The sequence below is a fragment of the Palaemon carinicauda genome, chromosome 23 (genome assembly GCF_036898095.1).
Source record: "Palaemon carinicauda isolate YSFRI2023 chromosome 23, ASM3689809v2, whole genome shotgun sequence".
NCBI classification, from domain to species: domain Eukaryota; kingdom Metazoa; phylum Arthropoda; class Malacostraca; order Decapoda; family Palaemonidae; genus Palaemon; species Palaemon carinicauda.
The window spans coordinates 95,967,994-95,991,057 of record NC_090747.1 but is presented as its reverse complement, the minus strand read 5'-3'; the positions used below and the strand labels follow the sequence as shown (position 1 = coordinate 95,991,057).

Genomic DNA, 23,064 nt, shown 5'->3' with positions numbered 1-23,064 from the left:
GTTAAAACATATTATTGTTAAAGGAAAAAAACTGAAAGATTTCCCAAATAAAAAGTTCCTTTATTAGAATTAAAACCATTAAGCTAAGAAAGAATGAACAAAACGCTAGAAACGGTTACTCTTACTGCAACGTGACACCGTGAAAATTCTCTCTCTATCGTAACGATAGAGCGCAAGTTGAACGTTCTGAACGTCAACAACTGCAGAGACAAAACAAAACGTTAGTTCAACTTTGAAAACAGTACGAGACTATCAAAGAAATTCTTTCAAAAACATTAAAATAGCATAATATGTTAACAGGTAAAACCGAAATGACGGGCTCAATGTTAATTAACTTCGGTACCAAGAAAAGACCGCCTACTATTAGGAAAGGTCGAATATAAACAAATATAAAAATTAATTTTAATAAGTTTATAATAAAAGGAAGTTAATCGAAGAGGCCTATAAAAGGCGGAGAGATATAAAATAAATCTATAACTTTTGTTAAGCAAAATTAAGAAAGAGAGTCTATACTCTCTTAGACACCAACACTTCCGTCTAAGGGAAGGGTCGGCCATTTAAAAGTGAAAGAGAGTTCATACTCTCTTCGTCACCATAATTAATCAAATTAATTCCAAAAGCTAGCTAAGCTAATGATAAAACTTCCTGAATAGCGAAAGCTAAACTCTAGAGCAAATACATCACCAAATCGTGAGCAAAAAACTCCAGAATCAACAGCGTATCCATGTAGGTCTAGCCGGAGGCACGACAGAGGAAAAATTGAGGTGGTGTCAACAAGAAGTACTGCAGTACCTGGCCACAGGTGGCGCTTGTGAGTACACCCCCCTCTTGTATAGCGATCGCTGGCGTATCCCTTCCGTAGAATTCTGTCGGGCAACGGAGTTGACAGCTACATGATTATCGGGTAAGATTAATATTGAAAAATACATATCACACATGAAAGAATGAGAGAATATCTTAGCGTACTTCCAAGCACTTTGTCGAAAAAATTGAGAATACTTTTTTTTTATAATCTAATGATTTATATTGCTGTACATATACAATGTAATGTAGCATGGAATAATATCTCTATTAAAACTCAATGTAAAGTAGTGATGCATGAAACAAAAGAAAGAAAGAAATACATTCAATACAATTGGAAGGTAAACTACCTTAGGAATTTTATCAGTAAATAAATATGCCAGTAAAAGCAGCTTATCAGAGCATATTACCTTTATCAAAACTGCCCAAATCATAAAGATAACTAGCAACTAACCAACATAAATACTAAAATAAAGATAATATTAATAATAAAATCGTAAATAAAATCAATTTTCCTTACCACAAAATCTGCACAGAGATTTTCGCAATTAAGGCGGTAAAGAATTTCGAAAGGCTCTCTTCGTGGCAGCATTGTAGATGCTAATTCCCTTCTTTCGCTGTGTAACAGTGCCAACATTCGGTCTGAAATGGAATACAGTACTGTATTTTCACAAAATATCAGAACACAAAATAACTATTGAGAACAGAATTTTAATAATAACAAATTCCTAAAGTAATTTGTATTTTTTGAAACTATACAAGCCTGACTTATGATTTCAGCATAGCCGGAACTTAGCTCTTAAAATTCTTAACAAAGTGTTGTTAGTTACAAGCAAGTGAAGGGAAACCTCAACCCTCACCAGTACTCAGAATAGCCACTTTGATCTTCACCTAGGACTTGAGAGGTAAATGAGGTGGGAAGTACAACTTACGGATTTAGGCTTGTATAATGAGTTAAAATACAAAATACTAATTTGTGATTTGTTTTTACACACGTAGAAAACCCTCATCCCTTAATAGGAGACTTATCCTATGGAATTGTGTAAATGGTGGCACCTGTCCACCTCCAAGCAACTGGGAAAAGAATCTCAGGTAATGGCAAAGCTTCCTATCTGGCAACAGGTGGTTAGTGAAGAACCTCTTACCCTAAAAGGAGCTATCTGAAGAGTGTGGTCATTTAAAGTATGTACAGTACACCTTTGCATCCATCATCCCTCTCTTAAGAAGGATGGAGGGGATACTTCTATATCTACTTATAAACCATCCAGCAAATAACAGCACAACCGCTGCACTCCAAGAGGGGAAAGAAGAGAGGTCCAAATATTAGTACCTCTAACTTAGACTTACGTTGCAACTGTAATCTTAGATGAGATGCTTCTTGTCCCATGAAGGAGATAGGTTTGTTACACCTGCTGAAAATGTTATTTTCCTTAGTAAAATAAATTTTTGAATATACTTACCCGATGATCATATAGCTGCATCCCTGCTGCCCGACAGAAAAAACCTACGGGAGGAATACGCCAGCGATCGCTATACAGGTGGGGGTGTACATCAACAGCGCCATCTGTCAAGTAGGTACTCAAGTACTCGATGTCAACAACGAACCAATTTTCTCCTCTGTCCCACTGGTTCTCTATTGGGGAGGAAGGGTGGGTCCTTTAATTTATGATCATCGGGTAAGTATATTCAAAAATTTATTTTACTAAGGAAAATAACATTTTTCAATATCAAACTTACCCGATGATCATATAGCTGATTCACACCCAGGGGGGTGGGTAGAGACCAGCATAACAAGTTGACATTATGAGCTAAGTATTCCGTAATTCATTTTAGCAGTTATTCAAAATAACAAGCATAAAATAAATAAGTACCTGGTAAGGAAGACGACTTGAACAATTACTCTGCCTTTTTAAGTACGTCTTCCTTACTGAGCCTCGCGATCCTCATAGGATGCTGAGCGACTCCTAGGAGCTGAAGTATGAAGGGTTGCAACCCATACTAAAGGTCCTCATCAAAACCTTTAATCTAGGCGCTTCTCAAGAAATGATTTTGACCACCCGCCAAATCAAGTAGGATGCGAAAGGCTTCTTAGCCTTCCGGACAACCCAAAAATATTTCAAGAGAAAGATTAAAAAGGTTATGGAATTAGGGAATTGTAGTGGTGGAGCCCCCACCACTACTGCACTCGTTGCTACGAATGGTCCCAGAGTATAGCAGTTCTCGTAAAGAGACTGGACATTCTTAAGATAAAAGACGCGAACACTGATTTGCTTTTCCAATAGGTTGCGTCGAATATATTTTGCAGAGATCTATTTTGTTTAAAGGCCACGGAAGTTGTGACAGCTCTAACTTCGTGTGTCCTTACCTTCAGCCAAGCTTGGTCTTCCTCATTCAGAAGGGAATGAGCTTCTCGTATTAACAGTCTGATAAAATAAGGATAAAGAATTCTCTGACATAGGCAAAGATGAATTCTTAACTGAACACCATAAAGCTTCAGACGGGCCTCGTAAAGGTTTTAAAATAGAACTTAAGAGCTCTTACAGGACATAATACTCTTTCTAGTTCATTTCCAACCATACGATAAGTTTGGAATATCGAACGATATTGGTCAAGGGCGAGAAGGCAGCTCGTGTTTGGCTAGAAAACCAAGATGTAGAACATGTAGCCGTTTCGGATGAGAATCCGATGTTCTTGCTGAAGGCATGAATCTCACTGACTCTTTTAGCTGTGGTTAAGCATATCAGGAAAAGAGTCTTAAAGGTGAGATCTTTCAGGGAGGCTGATTGAAGTGGTTCGAACCTGTCTAACATAAGGAATCTTAGAACCACGTCTAAATTCCAACCAGGTGTAACCAAACGACGCTCCTTCGTGGTCTCAAAAGACTTAAGGAGGTCCTGTAGATCTTTATTGTTGGAAAGATCTAAGCCTCTGTGACGGAAGACTGATGCCAACATGCTTCTGTAACCCTTGATAGTGGGAGCTGAAAGAGATCGCTCTTTCCTCAGATATAAGAGGAAGTCAGCTAATTGAGTTACAGAGGTACTGGTCGAGGATACGGATACTGACTTGCACCAGTTTCGAAAGATTTCCCACTTCGATTGGTAGACTCTAAGGGTGGATGTTCTCCTTGCTCTAGCAATCGCTCTGGTTGCCTCCTTCGAAAAACCTCTAGTTCTCGAGTCTTTCGATACTCTGAAGGCAGTGAGACGAAGAGCGTGGAGGCCTTGGAGTACCTTCTTTACGCGTGGCAGACGTAGCAGGTCCACCCTTAGGGGAAGAGTTCTGGGAACGTCTACTAGCCTTCGAAGTACCTCGGTAAGTTATTCTCTCGCGGGCCAGAGGGAAGCAATTAGCGTCCACTTGTCCCTTCGTGAGAGGCGAACTTCTGCAGTACCTTGTTGACAATCTAGAACGGAGGGAATGCATATAGATCTAGATGAGACCAATCTAGTAGAAAGGCATCTAAAAGAACTACTGCTGGGTCCGGGATAGGTGAGCAAAGTATTGAGAGCCTCTTGGACATCGAGGTTGCGAAGAGATCTATGGTTGGCTGGCCCCAGGTGACCCAAAGTCTCTTGCATACATCCTTGTGGAGGGTCCAATATGTTGGAATTATTGTCCCTTCCTACTGAGACAATCTGCTAAGACATTCAAGTTGCCTTGGAAGAAACTTGTTACTAGTGAAAGGTCTAGACCTGTTGAACAGGAGAGGAGGTCACTTGCGAACTCGTACCATGTCAGAGAGTAGGTCCCTCCTTGCTAGGAGATGTACATCAAAGCAGGGAGTTGACCGTGTTCACCTCCACTACTTTGCCTTGAAGGAGAGACCTGAAGCTTTTCCAGGTCAGACGTACTGCCAGAAGCTTCTTGCAGTTGAAATGCATTGTCCTTTGACTCGAGTTCCATAATCCCGAGCATTCCCTACCGCCTAAGGTCGCACCCCAGCCTACGTCCGATGCGTCTGAGAAGAGAACGTGGTTGGGAGTCTGAACAGTCAGGGGAAGACCCTATCAAAGGTTGATAAAGTCCTTTCATCCAGTCAGACCAGACTTATCTTCCGGAAACCGGGATCGAGACCGCTTCTAGCGTCTTGTCCCTTTTCCAGTGAAGAGCTGGATGAAACCGAAGAGGACGGAGGTGTAGTCTTCCAAGTGACACCAATTGAACCACGGATGACAGTGTCCTAACCAGACTCATCCACAGCCTGACAGGGCCGTGTTCCTTCTTCAGCATCTTCTGGATGGATAGCAGGGCTGGGGGTTGATCGTCTTGTTCAGCCATGTCCTCATCAGAGGGTTCCTCATCCGAAACTGATGAGGAAACGGCAACGGAGTGGGCAACGTCTGAATCGCTGAATCCGGTCGCACTGGTGGATGCGTGACGGAGCCGGACACAAGATCATGGTACTGCTGCACAGTCTGTGAACTGTCAACCATGGGGAAGCGAGGAAGTACAGCGACAACCCGAAACTGTCTAGACTGTCTGGGTTGTGCAGACAACCCCTTATTGGGTTGCTGAGGTTGCCGCACTGCGTCACAACAAGACACCTCTGCTGGTTGTTGAACGTCTTCCTAGTGACACACTGAACGTCCACAACCACCTCCGAGAGTCGCTTAACGTCAACGTGCGACTGGCAACCCACACTGGGTCGCACCGGAGGAGGAACCATCTCAACTGGCGGACGTGAGTAGGATATCTCAGCGTCAACAGGGCGTACAACCAACCGGTAGGAAGGTTGTTGGCAAGAAAGTTCTTCTCCGTAAAAAATCCTCTATCAAGGACTAAGCTTGGACTGCATGTCTTGCAACAAAGCCCAAGGTCTATGGGAGCAGGTGTGGCAACAGACGGGGTTAGCGACTGAAGCGGAACCATTTACCCTCCCTGGAAGCATGTTATGCTTTAATTAAAGTCCATAGGAGGCTAAGCAGCTTAAGGCTCCTCTCCAAATGACAGAGTCCTCAAGGGAATATCAGAAGGAGGGAGAACAGCACTTTCTCATCTACAGGAACCATGTCCGAGAAAAGCTAGGTTATCTCAGTGAGGGTTTCACTGGTGCATAAGCAGCAGACCAGAAGGCAACGTTACGAAACTGCTTGACAGTCTGTGAACTGTCAAAAACTGAACTGTCAACCACAACAGGTGCGTGAGGACATACAGCACTGGTGTATTAGTAGCAGACCAGAAGGCAACGTCATGTAACTGTTTGACAGTCTGTGAGTTGGCAACAACCAAAGCTGTGTGGGGAAGCCTCAACTCCTGACTGACTAGTTTGCTGCGGGCGAGTGGCGGTAACCACAGTGTGTTGCGGAGGCTGACACACCGTGTCAAAACACGGCAGCTTGTGGTAGCTCACGCACGGCAACGGAGTGCTCCGTGTGTCTGTGGGAGTCAGCATACGTCTGGCAGGGTCGACTGCGCATGGGTGGAGGAGCTCTCACAACAAGAGTGTGGGAGCAGGCAGCCATGCCGGGCGCACAACCGTGGAAGGCTGTAGGCCAACGGGTGCATCGTCAACCTTCTCCGCAGTCGGAGTGTGGGAGCTGGCAACAACAAAAGCGGAGTGCTGGTGCGTGGGAGGGACTGCCGTGGGTTGCGGAGCATGCCGCATTGCGTCAAAACACGGCAGCTTGACAGCACCTTCCCACTGCTGATGCGGTAGCTCACGCATGTCAACGGAGGGTGCAGCATGAGCATGCGTCTGGCAGGGTCGACTGCGCATCGGTGGTGGAGCTCTCACAGGTGGACTGTGGGAGCTGGCAGCCGCAGTATCTACTGAGCGCACAACCGTGGCAGGTTGTAGGTTAACAGGAGGAAGCAAGCTGAGACTGCATAGTCTGCAGCATGGACCACTAGGGTCTACCAAAGACGGCAACAAACGGAGCTACTGTCCGTTGTGACTGAGGGTCTAAAACAGCTGGTGCGGCAACAGACGGAGTTACTGCCTGTTGCGGTACCACCTTGCCTCTCTTGGGAGGTGTGCAGTCGTCGGATGACTGCAGCGAGTCCGAACTGACCCAGTGGCTACACCTAGGCCGTTGGACTTGCGCGGAAGGGACCGACTTGCACTTAAAGCTGCAAGATTTGGTCCATGGTTTCTGCGAGAAACCTCTTCCGCAGACGAGGAATAAATGGGCTCTCTCGTCTTTATGTGGGTGGGGCGATCACGTCGGCAACGTGTGTAGATACACCCGAAACCACCGAGGGAAACGTCTGTTCGTCGATCAAGGCCTGTGGAACCCATCAGTCCTTCGACATTACTTCTCCCCTGGGCTTGGGAGCTTGTAAAAGGTATCGGACTAGGTGAACAACTGGCACGAACAGACGAACCCTCGAACGCAACACTGTAACACTTTGCGCATATCACTTTATCACTTTTGATTTTCTGTTTGCACTTATTTCACTGAAATCGAAACTTTAAGTGATTTGTACCTGAAACACGCAATCCTATCCTTCATTAAAAGGTAGTAATTGCGAAAACTGTTTTACAATGCAACAGAAAAACATAATGAAAGATAAAGAATTCAGTGGCTGGAAAAGAGACTAAACACTAGATCAAATAAACTACGTTTAAAATCTCTCACCGCATAAAGCCTGGGAACAAGAATAAAACTCTAGAAACGTTTTACCTTCTTCCCCTACAGCGACTAGGGAGAAGAGTAAAAAAAAAAACGAGAACAACGTTACCCGCTTGAACGAAACGTTTATTCTCCTCTCTCTCCCTCCGTCTCTATCTCTCTCACTCTTCTCTCTTGACTTAGAACCTGAGAGAAGAGCCCAATTATATATCGTTAAAACATATTATTTGCTAAAGGAAAAAACTGAAAGGTTTCCCAAATAAAAAGTTCCTTTATTTAGAATTTAAACCATTAAGCTAAGAAAGAATGAACGAAACGCTAGAATCGGTTTACTCTTACTGCAACGTGAAACCGTGAAATACTCTCTCTCTATCGTAACGATAGAGCGCATGTTGAACGTTCTGAACGTCAACAACTGCGGAGACTAAACTAAACGTTAGTTCATCTTTGAAAACAGTACGAGACTATCAAAGAAATTCTTTCAAAAACATTAAAATTAAAAAAGTATAAATTCTTAAAAGGAAAATACGATATGACGGGCTCAATGTTAATTAACTTCGGTTCCAAGTAAGGACCGCCTACTATTAGGAAAGGTCGCATATAAACAAATATAAAAATTAATTTTTATAAGTTTATAATAAATGGAAAGTTAATCGAAGAGGCCTATAAAGACGGAGAGATATAAAATAAATAGATCTATAACTTGTTAAGCAAAATTACCAAAAACCTAAACACACTTCCGTCTAAGGGAAGGGTAGGCCATTTAAAAGTGAAAGAGAGTCCATACTCTCTTCGTCACCAACACTTCCGTCTAAGGGAAGGGTCGGCCATTTAAAAGTGAAAGAGAGTCCATACTCTCTTCGTCACCATAATTAAATCTATCCAAAACGAGTTCAAGTTTTGAAATGAAGAAAAAACCCCTGCATAGCGAAAGCTCAAAACTGGAATAGTGTACTTCACCAAATCGTTGTGAAAACAAATCCAGTTAGGGACGGCGTATTTAGTAGGTCTTGCCTGTGGCACGACAGAGGGAAAATTGGTTCGTTGTTGACATCGAGTACTTGAGTACCTACTTGACAGATGGCGCTGTTGATGTACACCCCCACCTGTATAGCGATCGCTGGCGTATTCCTCCCGTAGGTTTTTTCTGTCGGGCAGCAGGGATGCAGCTATATGATCATCGGGTAAGTTTGATATTGAAAAATACTCAGCTTCAACCGACACTTTTAAAGATTTTAATATTTTAACTGCGACTCACAGTAAACTTGAACAATTCAATAGGCCTGAATACTAACAAACGTGAAAAAAGGTTCCTCACGAATGCTTGCTTCAGCGGCCATAAGAATATTAGGAACAAGACTGCCAGCCCGGTCTCATATCTAGAAATCCAGTTTCCGTATAGAGCTGACCAGATAACAGAAATGCAAGGGCTTTCCAACAGAAAGACCTGAGGTCTTTTGAGAGAGCAGCTCAGGATAGCCTATATGGCATGAGACACCACACTTCCACCATAATCAGATAACCTGATTTTCTCTTTTTTTCCCCAAATTCAGACTATTTTCGCTTGTGACTTGAATCTTTTACATGAACAGCAACTGTCTGAAGATAATCCTTACCATACACCACCATATGATCAAATAATAAAGTACTCTAGAGGGGCAGGGCTATTAAAAAGAAAACAAATGGAAAACATTTTGTTTTAGGGTAGATGTTGACATTCAACCAGCTTTGAGAGAGTAGCAATATGAATGACAGTGCAGTTGTATAGAAATAAAGTAATTTTTCACCTTAAAATACTAATCAGACTACACAAATAATGAACAATGGTGCTGCCACTCAAGAAAGGAATATGTGGGTACAGTCAATTACTTTTCAATTTTTTGTGACAGAAATGTAATGCTAAAGAGCTACCTTATCAATGACGAGTGAAAATACAAAATTGACAGTTTGATTCTTAACAAGTCTTGACAAATTATGGAGAAGTTCACAAAAATTTCTATCACATCAAAAAGTTCTAAATCAATTTTAGTCAGTTCATGGATAGCTTCAAAGTAATAAAATAGATTCCATTTCCTATATAAAGAATTCGTACTCACTACTGAAAATTTTATTAAATTGTAAAAACCAGAAAACTTACTGGTCATTTCAGCTTGGCTGCTTTCTATATTTAGAGCTAAAGCTGATGATAGTCGTGCCCTTAAATTTGATCCCAATCCAGATTCTACATGAGAGTGTAAGGTCTTTTTGTAAACATTCAGTACAAGAGGATCTGGATGAAAAGGCTCGTTGAATTCATCTACCAGTACAGATAGTCGCCTAATTTCTTCATTCAAAGCATTAGACACCTGTAGAAATAACCAATGACAACATATTTATGAACAAATTACATCTAAATCTATTATTTTACATATATGTAATATATACTCACTTTCAAAAGAGTTTTCTCTTTTTGGACATTCAAAAAACTCATCCTAATTAAAATATCACCAAAAGGAAAATAATTCTCCTTTGTTTGAAGTGCCATAAATCATGACATGACAAATTTTAGATTATTATTACGACTATTGAGTAACCTTTGGGTTTTCCAAAAGGTTTATTTGTTTTAAGAACGGTAAAAATTAGAAAAGAATATTGTTAAAAAATTATGAAGTTTTCTGCTGGTTCACAAACTCCGCATGAACCAACCAAACAATTCATTTAATATTTCAATTAAACTTCCTGTTAACTTCAAACAATTAATTTGTCAATATCAAGTATTAAAAATGCAACAACGTAACTTACTCTGCGTTCTACATCTTCTACTATAGAGCAGATTTTTTCCTTCATCTGAGTTGTCAATGCATGTAACTCCTTCTCTGTGTGATCTAATGTGGCCCAAAGAGCTTGTCTTTCTTTCATCTTCTCTTCCCGTTCTTGCCAAGACCGTTCCATGACTTTACCAACTATAACCTGAATTTCACTGTTACAAAGATAAATAATAAGCAATGTTGAAATGCAGTTGTCACAAATGAATTACAATTAATAAAGTCAAGCTGTAAACAAAACACACATGTTCCTAGAGCTTCTAAACAAAATCAAACATTTTTTTAAAAACATTAATAAAATCACTCTCCAATAAGATTTAAATCACTAAATGGAATAATCATAAAATTGGCACAAGGAAAATATTAATCATTAATTCAACCTTAGACAATTCCTGTAGGGTTGAAGAACTCTCCTCAAGCTCAGCAGAAGATTTAGGAAAACATTGGATAAGGATTGACAAACTAAACAAAGAGGATGATAGAATGACCAAGCTGAGTGCCAACCAAATAACACTAAATGTATGGAAGATTTGATTCAATATATTTGAAGGTATGCTTAAAATTTCCATGAACATACCATATACTATACTAAAATCTCAGGTATAAACTGGCTAACAGGAATTCACACAAAAATATATTACAAAAATTTTCATCAATTCTCTGCTTACTAAGTTGGAAAACCTAACATTTCTTACATAAAACGTTTCAAATAGTGTTTTAATGGTAAATCTGAAGTCGCACAAAAGCTGGAACAAAATCCAACCCCCATCAGGATGTTCCAAGTAATTTTATCTATAACTGGCAATTAATGAGGTTCTGAGTATGTCTAACTTGTAATTACAGACAAAGTTCTGATCCTTTTTTTTTTGAATTTCCGAGAGGCAGACAAAGTCATACTGCTTTTTTTTAATAATTCTTGCATCCTGAAAGTGTTCTAGAGAGAAAACTGATAACTATGTACATTTGGTATTTTTACTGGGTCTTAAGGATCAAACTAGAATTAAAGCAACTAGCTTACGTCTCTATCTCTAGGCACCTATTGAATACAAATCAGGGTGATTCTAACGATAATAACAACTTTGGCAAATGTTCAATTTGCACCTACAGACTATCACACTAACCTAAAACAGAATTGCCTAATGAATACCAATCAGTGAGATTCTAACGGTAATAACAACTTTGGCAAATGTTCAATTAGCACCTGCAGACTATCACACTAACCTAAAACAGAATTGCCTGCATGAACTAAACTTTCTCTAAGCAAGAAAAAAACTTATTAAATGCTCGACCATTGCCACGTATTTTACTTCCCCAGATAACATATAAATACTTCCTAATTATCAATGTTACATAAATATACAAAATTCTTTATGAAAAGCATACTGATTAATCCGAACAATATTACCAAACAACCAAATCAAGAAAACTCCTTTCATGTTACAAAATTGAGCGAATGTTTGGAAAAACTAAAATTCTGTCACCTAGGAATGAAAAGATCATAGAAACACTACTAAGAATAATTCACATGAGCTATCAATGAATTGTGTCCATTAGACCTATGATATTACAGTATTATTATTACTATTATTATTACTATTATTATTATTAATTGCTAAGCTACAACCCTAGTTGGAAAAGCAGGGTGCTATAAGCCCAGAGACCCCAACAGCGAAAATAGCCAAGTGAGGAAAGGAAACAAGAAAAATAAAATATTTTAGGAATAGCAACAACAAAAATAAATATTTCCAATATAAACTATAAATACTTTAACAAAACAAGAGGAAGAGAAATTAGATAGAAGTGCAAAACATGTTCTACAACATACAGCACATACAAATAATACATAAGCTACAAAATTGCACTGGTAAGAACATTGAACAGTTCAGTCTCATTAATAAAAGTATCTTACCCTGATATACTTTTCCCTCTTTGTGTGTGCTGTTCAAATTTTGTTATAACTGCAGTTTTTGATATACATTCTTCAAATTTCTTCTCAAAATCTTGAAATTCAAAATACCGACTAGTAAATCCCTCTGGATATCCAGATGCTGTAAGGAGAATAAAAACAAAATTTTTAGAAACTAGTTGTGTCTTATAGGGTAAGAAACAGCATATACAGTACAGGTATGGTAAAAAAGGTGGGGCTACTAAATGATTAAACGTAAAAATGCTCTATCCATAGAGTTTAGAGATATTATCAATTAAACAAGTTTTTAAAAAACAACCCCATTTATCTGACTTCTGACATTAAATATACAATGGGATGAATTTGTGAAGTACAAAATTTTCCAATTCTATAAAAAACCTGTTGCAAGGTAAACTCAAATAAAGTAAGCTAAAATAGTTTATCAACAACATTCATGATTCTGCTTCAGGATTTTTTATTAGTATTTGGCTATGCCCCAAACTTGGGGGAAGTGCCTTGGTATATGGATGGATTAAATTGAGATAAACTCATTACAACATCAATTATTTTTCCTCCCAAAGTAGCACTGTAAGATAAAAGGTCAATAATCTTAAGAAGCATTAGTCATATAACTTCAAAAGCATTTGTTTCTCTTACTGTTATTTGGCTGCCCTCTTGATTCACTTAAACGATGCTGCAGAACTTCTTTTGCCGACACAAAGAAGATCCTCTGTTCTGCTTGTTGTCCCTGTATCACCTTCAATTCATCCTTCATAAAGGCTATCGTTCGCTCCAAATGCTGTTTGCGAACCTAGATTGATCAAAGATATCAATATTGGAGATAAGAGGCATTAAAAAATGAAGGATATCTTCACTGACTTCCTTGAAATCCTTGCTCTTATAAAATTATCAGTTGTTTTAAAAGTTCTACAAGCAACCTAGTACTATATAAAATAGATGTGTCAAACAGGATAAAATAGGAAGTGTTTGTGTGACAGCTTCAGTCATAAAATTATGAAATGACATAATATAAATGTATAATTTATGTTAAACACTTTAATAGTGTTTTTTGCCTAATTCAAACAATACTGTAGTAATAAAAAACTATCATGCTCAAGAAAATACACATTGGTGCATCTGGTGGCACTATACAGTGGAAAGTGAAAAAAGTTAAGGGACATACTTTTAAATATTGCAAATATCTTACACAAGATTAGTCATACATTAACAGCAATGAATAAAAAAAAGGTGAAAAAAAAAATGTTACTTTTAACACTGTAATGACAAAATTCTATGACAAAGGTAATAAAGAAGACTTGATTACTCCTCATTAGCCAAATCTCAAATAGGGTGTCTTTTAAGTCCATTATCATTATTACTATTTTTTTATTATCATCATTATTAATCAAATTATTATGCCGTACATTCAATTTTTTGATCCTTAATCAAAACTTATGTACTTAATGTTTATGAAGCAATTATCACTGTATTATCATTACTAACCAGATTATTAGAAATTTATTTTTTCAACCCTTAATCAAAACTAATGTACTTAATGTTTATAAAGCACGAGCGTCTCGATGGGGAAAAATAGAGTAGTAGTTTTAACCTATGAAAGATGATAACCCCCATAGTCATGTGATATCACCAAATGGCAACAGCATCTTGGAAGCTTTATAATGTTTTCTAACCCACAATAAGATGGATTCAAATATGGAGAAAAAGTGTAATATAAGTGGGGAGGAGGGTATGGGATCAATCATTTTTCGGTATAAAAAACAAATGATTTCCATGAATAAATCCATGTGCTGATTACCACATTAAAATAGATGGTGAATAATGGTACTCAATAAGAGAAAAATCTCAACTGAAAGGTGCAAAATAACTCATTTTAGACTAAACAGTACTGTACCAGTATTAAAAAATGTTCTCACCAGAAATTTTAATTTCAAGTACTGTACTGTATCTACAAGCAACAGATAAGGATTAAACAAACTTGAGACTTCACTGTGATATAAGAAGTAAATATAAAGGATTATTAAAGTCTGTCATTAATAAAACTAGTTGTCAGAGACCACAAACACTACACAGAAAAGATTACCAATTAAACCGAAGTACAGTATAGTATATAAACTTCCCAAGGCTAAAGCAATGATGGACATTTAAGCTTCCAAAAACTTAAAACCTCAAAATTAAAAAGGAAGAGAGCCAACTAAACTTAATGTAGCATATCCCTGCTGATAATAAAGTAACTAAATGTCTACAGGCTTCATAAACCAAATAGATATCTTTTATATATATATATATAATAGAACAATTACTGAGGATGAGTAGCTACCTTTTTCAAATATATATTCTTTATATTACCTAGGGAAGTTCTCTCCTTGAATGTCATGGGTTCTGACCCATTACTAAGTGAAGAAAGAATCATTTAATGCACTCGCAAAAAGATTCATCAGAAAAAAAGCACATATCCTATTTTTGTACAAACATTGAGAATGTTTACTCCCACCACAACACAAGTTTTTAAAAATGTGTCAGTTTGAATACCTACTCCAATAAATTCTCCAGACACTAACTGGACATAGGAGCATTTCTCCAGAATCCTCACAAATAAAATAATTCAAAGAACATTCCAGAGGGCTTAAAAAGCCTTTTATTCAGAGGAGACTGGAGAGTTTCCATGCATAGATACAATGCATGAGTGGTTCTGGGTCTGATGAGGGCAAGGGGGGTTATCTGGAATCTTTCCTGGAAGGCAACACTCGGGAGTAAACTGACAGAAAGAGCCACATGTTTGTGAATCATTCTCTCTGTTCTATATATTTAGCAATGAGGGTCACTTTGGAGTTGTGCAAAGTCTTAAATTTGAATAGATTCTGTCTTATCAAGGTGAAAGGTGGAAACCAAGTCATAGGATCTAGAACAGGGAAGCATAACATTTCTTTCAACACAGCGAAATGGCAAAAATATCGATGTTTGGTCAGCCCAAAATCTTACATGACTCCAAACAAACGTAAGAAGAGAGAGATTCCTCTGTGTGTAACAGCTGATTCAGTCTGCTGATCTGATCCACTGAGACATTCATTTGCTTGGCACAAACTGAATTATAATAACCCAAGGCTAGTGAAACTGGGAAAACCTTGCAGTTGCATGAATTTAAAGTTAGTACAGGTTGGAGAGCAAAATTTAAGAAAGAAAGCAGGAATGGAGGTAAAGCAGAAGGATTTGAGCAAGTGCAGCTAAGGGCCAAAGGAACGCTGCAAAGATCATCAAGTAATGCCTGCAGTGGACAGTGTGAGGTGTATTGATGGCACGACCCCATTACGGGGCTGTTCAGCAAAGGAGTATCTGTACTAGGAGAAAGGGTCTCTAATGTAATACCTCCTTGCTTCTTGATGATACAAGAAACTGCTGTGGTATTGTCTGCATGAAAAGCTATTACTTTCCCTTGAAGACTGCTAGCAGATGGGAAGTATAGCTTCCTTTGCCGTCCATAGTCATAAGATGTGTTGACTAAAAAGGTGACCCACAATCCTTTGATGGAATCACTAGCAATATTGGGATACATTATAGCTATAATTTTGACTTCTAGGCTAATTGGAGACATTCCATGCAACCCTACTAAGCCAGAATTTTGTCTATGCTTGGTAAGTGTGAAATAAGAATTTTCATTAGAGCAGAAATACTATTCCATCTAAGGTATTCCTTAGGTGGAATAGAAGCAACTTCATCCAACCATGAGGGATGAAATTTTCTAGGAGGGACATGGTGCACAGAGGGTTCATCCACTTTAGGGTGGACAGAGATTATTGAGGCTTGAATTCCCACAGAATCTTGAGGATGGAATCAAATCTTTGAAAGAGAACCGCGAGAAGGATTTGAAGCTATATTAATACATAAATAAAGAATTAATTGAGTAGGAGAAAGAAGAGATTTCTTGAGGTTAATTAGTCCCCAAATTAGACAAATCTAAGAGCAATCTCTGAAACTTCAAAATCCCTGGAAGGGAATCTGATATGGCCAATAATTTGTCTAAAAGCTATGATACTGTACAGTATATGGAAACTTCAGGATAACCATTTGGTGACTGAAGCCATAATCTTAGTGAATACTTATGGATCTGTGTTGAGACTGAAGCAAAGGAGCATGAATTGAATATCTTCCCCTTGAAACATGAACTGAAGTAATTTCTTGAATTCTGAGTGAATTGGAACATGGAAATACTGTACTCGTTCAAATACTCCACAGAAAATATTCAGTTGTTTTTCTGGATAGCCTCTCAATCCTTTCAAAACTAGGAACAGTTTTCTTCAATTCTCATCGAGAACCTAGCACTTCAAAAGCATTAAGAACATGAATATTGTGGAAGGATTGAAATAATTATCATTATCATTACTGTAACACCACTGCATTAGAAATTCACAACAAAGGTACCTATAACAATAGATTACAACAAAATGAACAATAACTTATCAGGTACACAAGGTATGATAAAACAGCTAGAAATGGATTGTACCTACTAAAGCGTAAAGCAAGATGAAAATGGATGCGGCTCAGCAAAGGGATAACATAAAGCGTCTACTTAGTGCTGTGACTTTCCTTCATAAATGACGTACTTTGTGATAAGCTGTCTCAAAAATCTTCTGTGGTTGCTAATTACCTTATGCCTCCAACATATCTGTGCTGTGATAGTCAAATAAATGTACTGTCTGTATACCACTGAACAGTGCAGAGCAACTTTACCTTGCACATCTTTTATGGTTATTATGTACACATGCATTTTACGCTAAGTATTACTTTGCTTTATGGCAAGTGTAGTAAGTGCTCATTGTAATCTATCTAGAAATTTTTCATGTACAGAAATTAAATGCATTTAATTTTTTTTCACTAAACTCTTTAGTTCATATCTACATGATATATTAGTGCTACCAGATGCTAGGAAAAACATTTGTATAGTACCAACATTAGGATAACCAATGTAGTCACCATACACAAACCCTTTTAGCAGTATCATTCATTTCTATCTAGTGTGAATTTTAAGACTAAAAGAAAAATCTCAGCTGTCTTCATTAAGGAGTGAAATTAGAGCCATGCCCTTTGACAAAGGTAAGATCAAAAGTATTGTTGAAGGATATTATCACAAGGGACCAAATACTGTATGGGTTAAATATGAGCTTGTTCAGTTTCTTTCATAAGATGAAAATTTCACAGGAAACATTTAGAGGAAAGTATCCATAAAATAGAGATTGGGCGAGTCTTGTACCTACACTAAAATGAAGAATATCTATAAAATAAGCAAAGCTATTCATTCTCAATTTTCTAAAAGTACAAAAGGAGTAAATGTTCTTACCTCACATTGTCCTGTGTTAGGCTATAAGGCCCAATAGATACTCTATTAGATACCAAATACAACATTATAAAACAAAATCAACTGCACTGTACAGACGGTTGGTATACCATTCTATTTTAGCACAAAGAGGCAATGCTAAATTCACTACATATACTTTCCACATTTCAAATCTAGACTGTATTATAATCAGCACTGACAAGTCTAAGTGATGATAAACCATTACACTACTAGGTTTAATTTCAAGTATAATATTCTATATTTGTAATGTACTTTAGCAATATAGCTTTTTGAAATGCCAAAGCAGACTTTGCACATGTAGACACAAACACTTGAAAAACTTTTTCCTTTATTTCAATGCATAATTGAAGCCTACCAAATTCAGATAATTTTCTATCACTTTACATCCACCACCTTCATAGACTGTCCTCTCATTACACATCATTTACCAATAATTTATATTTTTAAGATATAATGTTATCTTTATTTAGAAGGAGTTGTGCCTTCAAATTTTCAAAAAATGTAAATATCCTGCAGTTCTACAAAACTATTCAAATATTATTTTTATTCCTAACATGATAGCTATACAACCACTATACCTTACAAGAATTAAACCAACAACCACAAGTAAACTTAAAAAACAACTACAAGGGTCACAAAACCTAAAGTAATGAGCCTACTTGCATAATGAGTAAGTACAGTACTGTACAAGATTGTTGATGTGGTACTTAAAAATATTCTGATGAGAAAAAATTGCAATCTAATGTAATCCAAACATTTTCAGGAATTAACTTACCTCATTCAAAAATTCTGGTTCTGATGCAGCCATGTCCCATCTATTTTGAAGAATGAAAATGTTGGGCTTTGACAACTTTGAGGAGACTTTGTGAAAGAAGTTTTTCTCCTGAAGATCATAAAAAGATAATAGATTAGAGACAAGAAAAATTAGTAAGGGCAGTTAAATCATTTTCAAACTCAGGCAAATGGAAATTGGAGTAGAATTTCACTATCTCTAATCTAAATATACAGGTCAGTATTACAAAAAGTACTTGGTAACTGTTACTTTGGGGAATACTATGTAAATGTAATAGCTGGTGTTTTTCATGGTACAGCTTTTGGTATACTACTGTACTATTCATTTTACACAGGTTTTACAAGTGGTTTGGCATAGATAACATTCTGACTGCTTATTCAGAAGTAGATGAAGATGATACAGTAAAACCTAATTATTTTTCTTGAAACAAGATTTAATTAAAATTAGTACATTACACAAAATTATAGACTTCAGGTGAACCATAACAAAACTTAAAGTATAATTGTTGGTAGATCAGACCTTCACCTACACTTTGGTCATCCAACATTCTAGGTGTAATGTTTGATAAACTTCCTTTAGAGAAATATGTACATTTCAAGTTGACTTCGATTTTGCAAAAAATTGGTATATTGATGGAAATTTCAATGACTTTGGAGACTTGTTAACGATTAGTTAATAGGGCTTGGGCCAAAGGCCAGGCACCATAACCAGTAAAGTCACTAAATGAGACTTGTTTATCTGCTAGATAAATATTTTCTGTTATATATTCCTCAATTCTTTTTTCTTGATATGAAGTAAGTTTTTAGTAGCATAGATGTATGGAACTTGGGCAATAAGACCAGACACTGGTGGCAGGAGGATCAATCTGAGAAGTGAAGTAAAAGGCTAATAATGTAGGTGAAGCTATGAACCAAAGGGGGATTAAAAAATCCTCTGTTAATGAATAGTTTACCTCACACTGAGCTTTCCCCTGAGTGTCCCTGAAAGATGTTCTCAAATTAATACTGTACTGAGCAAGTCTTGCAGTCATGGGAAACTGTAAAGAATACTATGATCTTCAGGTTAAGGACATTTGAAGGATGCAGGGGTACTTCAAAAAAGAGACAAAATTCCTGAGCCCATTCCAACTGCCGAGCGAGTTGAATAATTTTTTCTCAACTGCAGTTCCAGTCAGTAAAAGGTTCTTATTCTTAAAAGAGGAGGCTCATCATAATAGCAAGATGATTGCTCCGGTATCTCAAGGTACATGGAAATTGAATGAGACCTGTCCAATCCAACTTCATAAAGGTAAAGCATGACAGAACTGGGAAAATGGAGTTTGGTAAGGGGTTAAGAGGCAATCTCACTTTATATGACTAAGTAAGCAAAGCTGGGGTCGGTACTATGCACAATGACCAGTACAAGTTCACCTAAAACTGTTTCATGGTATCACATGGTAGACTATGGTCAAACCCCAGAAAAATTTGAAGGTCAAGGGAGATATCACAACTGTGAATATCACAGCCATTAAACCTGTGATTGGTAAAATACACAGGTGATAAATCATGAGCAAAATACGGCCCGTACATGCTATTGGTTTAGGTAACCCAGAACCATACAGAGCAAAGGTTGACTGCCACTAAAGCTATGATGACTGGTGACCGAGACAGGAAAATACCATACACAGGTAACCAGTCAAGCACACAGCATACCAGGGGGGCAAGAACAGCCAACTATCCCTAGAAATGAGCCAAAATCAGTGCAAAACATGGAAAAGTACTCACCGGTCAAAAGTAACAGTATGGATAGTGAATCATCCTACCGAGCCAAATTGCCCATCTCCCTTCCAAAGAAAAGACTTTTAAGAAAGTGATAACAATGCAAAGTTTGGGAAGACTTCTAACATGGAAAGTATTTTAGTCTATCAACTAACTCTCTGGCAGTCTGATGACTGAGCTTCAACCATCACTTAGTCTCTGTAACACAGCAGATATTGTTGAAGCAAGTACTTTAAAAGATCCAAGAGGCACAGTAGCAGCAGTAATCCTAGCTGGGCAAAAACTCCATACAGGAATTACAGCAGCAGTAGCATATGGGTTCACATAAAATGACAGTAAATTCTAATGTCAAGACAGCATACAAAGCTTCACCAGTTAACCTAAAAAATAACCAGAGAACCCTTAATGACTAGACAGGCTATGCCAGTAGCCTAAGAAAAAAAGTGGAGTCGCAGCTATGCTGGTGGGCTGGTTGATGAGCATACATAAAAAGCTCTCCTAGATCATGCAAGTGGGAAGGAAGAACATACAGCCATCCCCACTTGATCCCTCTCAAAACAATGCAGTTATGGGGGTTGACCAGAAATGGAAGCACATTTCTTCTTGGTTAGACAAAAAATAGGTCTTACTTGTCTTCCTTTTAAAGCTGAACTTCACATACTGAACCAGTAGCCATCATTTCCACTCTCAAGAAGGGATATCATATGAGCAGTAACAAGCATAAAAGAATGATGGCCAAAGATTATGTGAGGGTTCAACCAGGGAAATGACTGGTACTACCTTCACCTCACCTTAAATACCTTTACAGTATAACAGACTTCAATGACTGATCCAGCTTTGCTTAAAAAATTCTCCTATATAAAGGCTTTTACACTAAATTGGAACAAAATTTATTCAATATAAAAAAATTAAATTACAATAATCTTTGATTATGGACTATGTATCCTACATAACAAGTACAGTAACTTAAAATAACTATGACAGATATTTTACTTACAGTGTTCATTAGAGTTGATTCTGAATTTGCGACTAACACAAATACATCTGCATCAAGGCAATGTTTGTCAATCCATTCATCTAGACTTTCTGAGACATCTATGCCAGGAGAATCTACAAGGACAACATCGTCTCTGAGAAGAGAGCATCTTGTTTTAGGCCAGTGAATACGCACTAAAGAGGAATCGCCTAGTTTATTATTACACAGGGCATGGGCTAACTGGCCAATACCCTTTATGTTTTGTTTTTCAACACTTCCTTCTGTCGTCAGGTATGGTTCACTAGTTTCCACACCTTCAACCTGTAAAACAACATAACAAATTTCCCATGTGTTTTAGAGATAAATTAAATTTATACTTCTATCTAATATCTAGAAATTTCACAAATAATTTATTTACTGTATACAGATAAATGAGTACTGCATTTCTAATTATTTAGATATATCATCAGTGTTTAAAATGAAAAACAAACTGAAAAGAGAGAACAAAAATATGAATAGGGAAATTTTTTTTCTGCCAAAGAGATACCTATCGATTATGTGTGAGGAAACCTCTCCTATTAATTCACTAAACTCAGGGACTCCCTCAGATGATGTTATTATTTTTGAGAAACCTGACAGATTGTAATAGAGGCAGGTATGCTAGCATGTCAGAATCTATGAGTTAAAGTTGTCTGTCAGATAGATACACAGCAAAGGTGCACTAGCATGTTGATAGCCTAACGACACATTCAATAATAAGAGATATGAAATATGTTATTTTTATTAATAAAATAAATTTTTGAATATACTTACCCGGTGATTATATAAGCTGCAGCTCTGCTGCCCGACAGAAAAACTCTACGTTCAAAATACGCCAGCGATCGCTATGCAGGTAGGGGGTGTACATCAACAGCGCCATCTGTCTAGCAGGTACTCAGTACTCAATGTAAACACAGAACCAATTTTCTCCTCGGTCCACTGGGTCTCTATTGGGGAGGAAGGGAGGGTCCTTTAATATATAATCACCGGGTAAGTATATTCAAAAATTTATTTTATTAATAAAAATAACATTTTTCAATATTAAACTTAGCCGGTGATTATATAAGCTGATTCACACCCAGGGGGGTGGGTAGAGACCAGCATTACTTGTTTACATTATTATGAGCTAAGTATTTTGTATTTCATTTTAGCAGTTATTCAAAATAACAAACAAAATAAATAAGTACCTGGTAAGGAAGTCGACTTGAACACTTACTCTGCCTTTTTAAGTACGTCTTCCTTACGGAGCCTCGCGATCCTCTTAGGATGCTGAGCGACCCCTAGGATCTGAAGTATCAAGGGTTGCAACCCATACAACAGGACCTCATCAAAACCTCTAATCTAGGCGCTTCTCAAGAAATGACTTTGACCACCCGCCAAATCAAGTAGGATGCGAAAGGCTTCTTAGCCTTCCGGACAACCCAAAAACAATAATAAAACATTTCAAGAGAAAGATTAAAAAGGTTATGGAATTAGGGAATTGTAGTGGTTGAGCCCTCACCCACTACTGCACTCGTTGCTACGAATGGTCCCAGAGTGTAGCAGTTCTCGTAAAGAGACTGGACATTCTTAAGATAAAAAGACGCGAACACTGACTTGCTTTTCCAATAGGTTGCGTCGATTATACTTTGCAGAGATCTATTTTGTTTAAAGGCCACGAAAGTTGCGACAGCTCTACTTCATGTGTCCTTACCTTCAGCAAAGCTTGGTCTTCCTCATTCAGATGGGAATGAGCTTCTCGTATTAACAGTCTGATAAAATAGGATAAAGCATTCTTTGACATAGGCAAAGATGGTTTCTTAACTGAACACCATAAAGCTTCAGACGGGCCTCGTAAAGGTTTAGTTCGTTTTAAATAGAACTTAATAGCTCTTACAGGACATAAGACTCTTTCTAGTTCATTTCCAACCATACGATAAGTTTGGAATATCGAACGATATTGGCCAAGGCCGAGAAGGCAGCTCGTTTTTGGCTAGAAAACCAAGTTGTAGAACATGTAGCCGTTTCGGATGAGAATCCGATGTTCTTGCTGAAGGCATGAA

At 37.8% G+C, this 23,064-nt stretch overlaps 1 protein-coding gene across 6 annotated transcripts in view; it reads right to left on the bottom strand.

Moving 5' to 3' along the window:
- LOC137617265 (transmembrane GTPase Marf-like) overlaps positions 1-23,064 on the bottom strand; it is a 76,956-nt gene that overhangs the window by 11,981 nt on the left and 41,911 nt on the right. For 5 of the 6 annotated variants that reach the window (XM_068347250.1, XM_068347252.1, XM_068347253.1 and 2 more), the window contains 8 exons: positions 21,005-21,304; positions 18,233-18,340; positions 17,440-17,460; positions 12,744-12,897; positions 12,090-12,228; positions 10,158-10,335; positions 9,514-9,721; positions 1,322-1,443 (listed from right to left, as the gene is read on the bottom strand). In XM_068347250.1, the coding sequence (XP_068203351.1) occupies positions 1,322-1,443; positions 9,514-9,721; positions 10,158-10,335; positions 12,090-12,228; positions 12,744-12,897; positions 17,440-17,460; positions 18,233-18,340; positions 21,005-21,304 (1,230 nt within the window). The remainder of the gene's footprint in view (positions 1-1,321; positions 1,444-9,513; positions 9,722-10,157; positions 10,336-12,089; positions 12,229-12,743; positions 12,898-17,439; positions 17,461-18,232; positions 18,341-21,004; positions 21,305-23,064) is intronic. The other variant, XM_068347254.1, reaches the window with a different exon arrangement.